This window comes from Octopus bimaculoides, chromosome 1 (assembly GCF_001194135.2).
Source record: "Octopus bimaculoides isolate UCB-OBI-ISO-001 chromosome 1, ASM119413v2, whole genome shotgun sequence".
Lineage (NCBI taxonomy): Eukaryota > Metazoa > Mollusca > Cephalopoda > Octopoda > Octopodidae > Octopus > Octopus bimaculoides.
The window spans coordinates 4,336,777-4,344,638 of record NC_068981.1 but is presented as its reverse complement, the minus strand read 5'-3'; the positions used below and the strand labels follow the sequence as shown (position 1 = coordinate 4,344,638).

The 7,862-nt window shown below is 37.5% G+C and overlaps 1 protein-coding gene across 1 annotated transcript in view; it reads right to left on the bottom strand.

Moving 5' to 3' along the window:
- Positions 1–7,862, bottom strand: part of LOC106880950 (hydrocephalus-inducing protein) — a gene marked incomplete at its 3' end in the record, with an annotated part of 180,276 nt that overhangs the window by 40,632 nt on the left and 131,782 nt on the right. The window contains exons 60-63 of the mRNA XM_052974127.1: positions 7,396–7,554; positions 5,178–5,405; positions 3,742–3,838; positions 654–911 (exon numbers count right to left, since the gene is read on the bottom strand). Of these exons, the coding sequence (XP_052830087.1) occupies positions 654–911; positions 3,742–3,838; positions 5,178–5,405; positions 7,396–7,554 (742 nt within the window). The remainder of the gene's footprint in view (positions 1–653; positions 912–3,741; positions 3,839–5,177; positions 5,406–7,395; positions 7,555–7,862) is intronic.

Below are 7,862 nucleotides of genomic sequence, written 5' to 3'. Positions count from 1 at the left end.
ATTTACGAAAAAAACAACAACAGACGATGACAGGTGGTGTAAACAACAAAAGGATGTATTAGTTTAACGCTCGGGAATAGAGAAAGTCTTTAACGTTTCGAGCTACGCTCTTCAACAGAAAGAATACGGAGAAAAAAAATTGAATGGTGTTAGGTCAGCGATCTATCATAATATATATATATATATATATGGATATATATATATATGGATATATATATGTATATACGAGCGAGTAGACAAATGAAGGAAGGGCACTCAGCCGATTTATTGGGAGTTACAAAATGGCTGATGACTAGCATCATACTTGAAACTCAAGAGTAACAACAAATTTGAATTAAACTGTATTGATTCATATATATATATTTCCAGTCATAGTCTAAAGTAGTAAGGTGTCATATAGTGTTATCCATGATATTCTCAATTCAACCTATGTTATTCAAAATGGCCACTCTCTCCCTGAGAGCATCAAATGAGCATGCCCTTTATATCAAGGGAAGTCACTCAAATCATAGCACAATTTGCATAACATTAATTTGCATAACATTTACCAAACAACCACACTTGCACCTAACAACAGTCAACTCGATCCTAACGACTCTCGACTAAGCGATTAATTAACAAAATAAACATGAATGCGTAAAATGATTACATACTTTGGTTCTTTCCAAGTACTTCATGCTGGTATTTCAATTCCAGCATTGGATCCAGATAAATGTCATCAAATGTGATTTCTTCAAAGTAACCTTCGCCAACCAAAAGTATCGATGTACTCTCGTATGGATTGTCATGAACCACCAGATGCACATAGGCCTGGCTTTTAACAGCTTCTTTGGGTTGAAAGGTCACATCAAATTCAGCTTTCTGGTTACAATCAAGGCTGACTGATGCAGTATGCAACTGTTTTTTAACAGCTAAAATATATAAAACATAAAACAATCTTTTCCAGAGAATTCAGTGAAATTGGTTTAAAATGAAACAAATATTAAACAACTTTTAACTGTTAAATCATCAACATTTTTATGATTTCCCTGTTTACTTCTCCAGGCTGTCATTAGAATATCATTTCTACTTTCCTTACTAACATGGTTGTTCCTGTTCTTCTAGCTGGGTTAAGGGACTACATCTGGTTCATAACTTTTATTTTTAGCCTGGTTTCTATGGTGAGATGCCCTTTCTAATACCAACCATTTTACAGAATGTACTGGAATCATTTTATCATGACACCAGCACTAGTGAGGTTGTTATATTATACAAATCTAAAGGGTTCTCACAGCCCTCAACTCAACAACTGAGTGTTCTGGGTGCCTTTTGTTTTTCGCAACGCTAGAACTGGATAATACAGTTCCATATTTAAGAGATGAAGAATTATGAATATTATTTACATTATTTACATTTGATGGATATTTGTCCTCATCTTGTTTGTTGTTAACACAACGTTTCAGCTGATATACCCTCCAGCCGTCATCAGGTGTCTTGGGGAAATTTCAAACCTGGGCTCTCACTCCTAAGGTATTTTTCGATGTTATTATATATGCCATGGGCATATGGCATAGTGGTTAAGAGTGCAGGCTACTAACCCCAAGATTCTGAGTTCAATTCCAGGCAGTGACCTGAATAATAATAATAATAATAATAATAATAATATCAAAAAATACCTTAGGAATGAGAACCCAGGTGTGTGTGATATAGATATGCACATATGTGTGTGTGTGTGAGTTTGTTTGTGCCTTTTCATCTTGAGGTTGTGTGACAGTTGTAAAACAAGTGTCAACCATCATACAAGTGGTGCACTTTGTTTCCAATCTTCCATAAAAACATGTCTGGTCACAAGAGAATATTAGCTTACTTGGCAACAGATGAGGGTTAGTGACAGGAAAGACATCCAGTCATACAGAATCTTCCTCAATGAATTCTATCTGATCCATGTAAGCATGGAAAAGTAAACATAAAATGATAATGACTAACTGATGCCATGGGGCAGCCAACTGGCGAAGTTGTTAGCGTCTTGAACAAAATGCTTGGTGGCCTTTTCTGTGCCAAAATTTGAAAGAAAACAATAAGTAAAAATATTGTGCTGAGTGAAAAGTTTTGCAATATTTTGGTAACTTATTCACTTTATTTATCAAGTTACAAGAAAAGCAGCCTAGCATTGCAAGTAGGGGCCAATCGTGTTGCACTGTCTGAAGCCCCCCCCCCCCGCTTTTTTTTTTTTGCCAGTTCTTTGATCCCATGCTGATACCAGTTCTTGTCCTTTGAGATGAAGAATCCCTTCACAGAAGCTTCCACCTCCTCTTGGTTGATTAAGTGTCATGAGTGAAGGAAATGAGCCATGGATTGGAACCAGTAATAATCCAAGGGAGGCTAGGTCCTGTCTGTATGCTGGGAGTGGCATCAGTTTGATTCCTTCAAGTTTCTGGAGTTTATTTCTGATCATTTGAACAGTGTGAAGTCTTGTGTTGTCTTGCTGCAGAAGAGCTCACTTTTGCTTTACCAATCCTGGGCACTTTTGTCACACCAACCGTTTAGAATAAACTTGTAGTGAATTATCCCATAATTCCATCACCTTGTATTCAAAACTAGGTTTTGAATACTGGTTCAAAAGGTTTGCCTTTTTGGCACGGCCAGAATAATCAGGAAATTATTAGATAGCTGAAAAGACTGGAGGTTTTGGAAGCTAGTCCTTGCTTAATTAACCACTGCTTATGCACATTAACCCTTTCATTACTAACCTGGATGAAACCGCCTCTGGCTCTGAGCACAAATGTCTTGTTTCATTTAGTTTTGAATTAAAATCTTCCACCAAACCTTAGTCACAATTTACATTCCTAATACTAGCTTAATGATAACTAGCTTAATGATAACTAAATTCTTTGTTATATTCAAAATTAATTGAAAGAAACACAGAGCATCTCAAAATAAATACAGTAACAAAAGGGTTAAAATATATAATAGAGAAACAATTCTTAAATCTTTCGATACCAACCTAGCTGAAATCACCTCTGGCTCTGTAGTACAAATGTCTTGTTTTCAAAAGTTCTGAATTAAAATCTTCCACCAAACCTTAGTCACAATCAATGTTCCTAACACTAGCTTAATGATAACTAAGTTATTTTATTAAATTCTTTGTTATATTCAAAATTAATTGAAAGAAACACAGAGCATTTCAAAAGAAAGGGTTAAGATATATAAGAGAGAAAGAATTCTTAACCCTTTTGATACCAACCTGGCTGAAACCAGCTCTGGCTCTGTAGTACAAATGTCTTGCTTTCATAAGTTTTGAATTAAAATCTTCCACCAAACCTTAGTCACAATTTATGTTCCTAACACTAGCTTAATGATAACTTAGTTATTTTACTAAATTCTTTGTTATATTTAAAGTAATTGAAACAGAGAGCATCTCAACAGAAATGCGGTAACGAAAGGGTTAAGATTGCAGAAAAATATCTGCTTTGGATTATTGCCCCAACCCATGGCTCACTTCCTGTGCTTGTGATGCTTCATCAACCAAAAGGAAGTGGAAGCTTCTGTGAAGAATTTCTTCACCTCAAAGGACAAGAACTGGTGTCAATGTGGAATCAAAGAACTGGCAGAAAGCTGGCTTCTGATGGTGCAACACAATGGCCTCTACTTTGAATGTTAGGCTGTTATTTTTTTTGTAACTTGATAAATAACGCGAATAAGTTACCAAAATATTGCAAAACGTTTGACTCAGCACAATAAAGAATCTTAAGAAAAACTTACATTGTTCCGTTTGTTGGGTGAATTCATCAACTTTAAGTTTGTTAACGACTGGTTTCAGTGAGAAGACATCTTCTGTGTCAATCAAATCAAGATCAACCTAACAAAGAGATTGGCATTACAGTGGTCATTTACATAAATTAATTACAAACGGCAGAGGAAAGGAAGAATTTTGAAAATATCGATATGTTATGGATTGAGAATGAATTTGATTGTAATTAATTATTTACTCATTAATCAATAATTTGATTAATAACAAGCAAAACGTTGTCCTCATTATTTAACACCCATGTTCCACGTTGGTATGAACAGGATGGTTTGACAGGATCTGATGCATCCAAGGACTGCATCATGTTCCAATATTTACTTTGGCTGGTTTCTAAGGCTGGTTGCCCATCATAATGCCAACCACTTTACAATGTGTACTAGGTGCTTCTTTTAGTTTTTGTGGCACTAGCACTCATGACTAAGATTTCTTTTGACTGAGCCAGGGAGGTTACAGGTGACAGTAGAAATTTCAATTTCTATCATGTGGCCTAGCAAATCCAATGGGAACCAGGAACGACCTTTCAAGCAGAATACAGCCAACACTTCACTTGTCTCTGACATTTAAAATATCAAGCAATGCCTGATACAGCTTTTATTTTCAACATACCAACAATAAAAGACCATATCAGCTTGTATGAAGTATATATATATATATATGTAACTAAATGTGGATTGGCATTTTTTTCTCTCCATTTTCCTTTTCTTTTAGACTTTCTTCTGACTCCTGTTTCTGAAGAAGAGCTTTGCTCAAAACATAAAATACCCTTTCTTTCTTCCCTGAGTGTGTTATTAATACTTTGCATGTCCTTGTGTTGTTGTTTTTTTGTCTTGTCTTTTTCTCCGTTTTTTTTTTTTATTAACTATATGTATACACACATACACACAGGTATATATTTGTATATTCAACCTTCAGTTTTCCATGCTTGCATGGGCTAGACAGAGGTTATTGAAGCAAATTTCCTACAGTTGGATGCCCATCCTGTTGCCAACCTCAAGCAAGGGATATTTCCCCAACGGCCAGAAATGTTTCTCATGGAAGATTGGAAACGAACAACATCCCTTACTAGTTTACAATCATCATGTGATGTCTAGACAAGGATACACACACACACACACACACACACACACACACATGATGGGTTTCTTTTCATTTCTGCCTACCAAGTTGATTAGCAATGTTTTGGTCAGTCCAGAGCTATAGTAGAAGACAGTTGTCTAAGGTACTGCACAGTGGGACTGAACCCAAGACCACATGGTTGGAAAGCAAGCGTCTTGACCACAAAGCTACATTGGCATCGATACCACACAGCACTCCTGTGCCTATTAGTAAAAAATAGAAAATGTCTATCATCAACGGTATTTTCTGAATGAAATGAAAATATGATACAAACCTTGCAAGGAAGAGAAGCTTCATTTGTAATCACTATTTTTAATGTTTCAGAATCTCCAACAAAGTTTTGTTTGAATAGGAGCAATGGTTGTCCATTCTGGTTACGATTGCTTGGTTGGCTGACAACAGCTCTGGGCAGGACACCTTCACCAGCGATTTCGAATATAAGCGATTCGGGTTTGATGTTCATAGGGGATTCTACGGAAACTTCAAAAGTGGTCGTGTACATCTGCAAAATTATGGCAAAAGAATGAAATCAAATCAGAAAGGGTTTCCAACATAAATGCTTACGTCTTTTATTGTTTGCCTCTTTCAGTCAGTAGACTGTGGCCATGCTGGGGCACTGCCTTGAAAAATATTTAGTCAAATGAAATGACCCCAGAACTTTTTTTTTTTTTTTGCCATGCCTGGTACTTATCTATCAGCCTCTTTTTGCACAACTGCTAAGTTATGGGAACATAAACACACCAACACCAGTTGTCAAACAGTGTTGGTGGATAAACATAGAAACACACTCACACACACACACACAAAACACTTATACAAGACAGGCTTCTTTCAGTCTCCATCTACCAAATCCACTCACAAGGCTTCGGATGACCCAAGGCTATAGTAGAAGACACTTACCCAAGGTGCCAATCAGTGGAACTGAACTCAGAACCATGTGGTTGGGAAGCAAGCTTCTTACCACACAATCAGGTTAATTATTTGTCAAAAAAATTAATTAAAATAAGTATTACACTATAAAATCATATTGATACAGGGGCAGACTGAGCCTTCGGTCAATCGGGCACTGCCCAAGAGCCTGGAGCTCTGTGGGACCCACACTCTACATGTTAACTCTACTGATATCAATGCTAAGGGGTCTGGTAAATAGTTATGCCTGAGGGCCCTTAATACTCTCAGCCCGCCCCTGTATTGATATAATCACAAGTTTCCCAACTTACGCTGGCTAGAGGGGATTCCTTATCCAATTGGTATGGAAAATGCTTACAGCCATTGGAATGAGAGAAAAAGAGGTAAAGGTGGCTGTGAACAGGATGGGAGAGGCAGCAGAAAGAGCCTCATGCTGGTTATGGAGCTGCATGCATTTCAACCATGGGACTTGCAAGTGGACCTAGGGGAGAGATTGCAAACACCCTGAGGCCAGATATGGTCCTGTGGTCTGAAAAGGCCAAGAAAATTATCATAAGAGTCCCGTGGGAAGAGGGATGCGATGAGGCCCATGAATGGAAGCGTGCCAAGTATGGGAGCCTTCTGCAGGATTGCAGGGAGAAGAGATGGCAGATAGGGCTTTTCTCAGTTGAGGTTGGCTGTAGGGGATTCCCTGCTCAGTTGGAATGGAGGATGCTTACAGGTATTGGAATGAAAGGTAAGGAGTGAAGGGTAGCTGTGCACAGGATGGGAGAGGCAGCAGAAAGAGTCCCTTGCTGGTTATGGAGCAAGATAGAGGAGTTAATCCAGAAGCCAGGAAGAGATGAGGAGCAGTGACTCAGCCACCTCTGCTGACCCACCAACAGGAGGTGGATGTTATGGTTCAGGGTCAAAGCACCTGATGATCGTTGGAGACCATCTGATGACATTAGTTCCTCCTGGCCAAAGCTCCATTCACTTTGGTGAATGGAAAAAAAAACACTTTCTTCTTGGTGTTATCAATAACATAATAACAGCCGATTATATAAATATTGGGTGGTTGTTTGGTTGATTTTTCCAATGACGCCTTACATTATACAGAGAGGGGAAGAGAGAAAGTGAGAGAGAGAGAGAGAGAGAGGAGGAGGAATTAACATAAGAGGTGCAGGGTGAGTGCACATACTAGGCTTGATGAAATGCAATGAGTAAAAAGAGCACTACACACACTTGTAGAAGACAGCTTCCCAAGGTGCCATGCAATGGAAGTGAACCAGGGGCCAAGTGGTTGGGAAGCAAGCTGGTCAACCACACAGCAATGCGTACACCTATTCCTTATAAAATACTTTTTTTTAATAAATTAGAAGCATCTGTAATAAAATAGGGAACAGTGGAAGTCAACTGGCATTGAAACCTTGGTTAATTAAATAAAAAGAATTACTTTTTATAAAACAAAAACATTGAAAATTAAAATGTAGAGATTAAATGAGAATACAATAATTGGAATGGAGAAAGAAAAAGGAAGAAAAGAATGAGTTTTGTGTTTTAGTAAATTATAGATAACTTTTTCGAGTGAAATTTGGAATTACCTGCATTGTCAGGGGAGAAAATGTGATTGTGACAAAGAAATGACTATGGTTGAGGATTTGGGCTTTTGACGGTTCCACATCAAAAACTTCTAACTGTTGGTGCTTACCACTGCCACGACTCTGACTGCTTTTCACAATAATATTTGCATCACAAGGAACCTACAAGGTAGAACATTAAAACACTAGGTTAATAATTTAATTCCAACAAAGGGCTGCATTTATTAGAGGGTTTGCTGTTATCAAAGGAAACCAGATCGATTTTACTGAAGTTCTCTAGGAAATAATTTTAACTGTACTTTCTCTCACACTATATATTATGACATAATATATCATATGTGTTTGTATATTGTTTTTATTGTCCTGTCCTCTTAGTTGAAAAATAAACAGGTAAATTGACACAATACAATGTCTGCAAGTTGATGAATACCACATATTCCCCTCCATTTTCTGATTGCTATATAAATTAA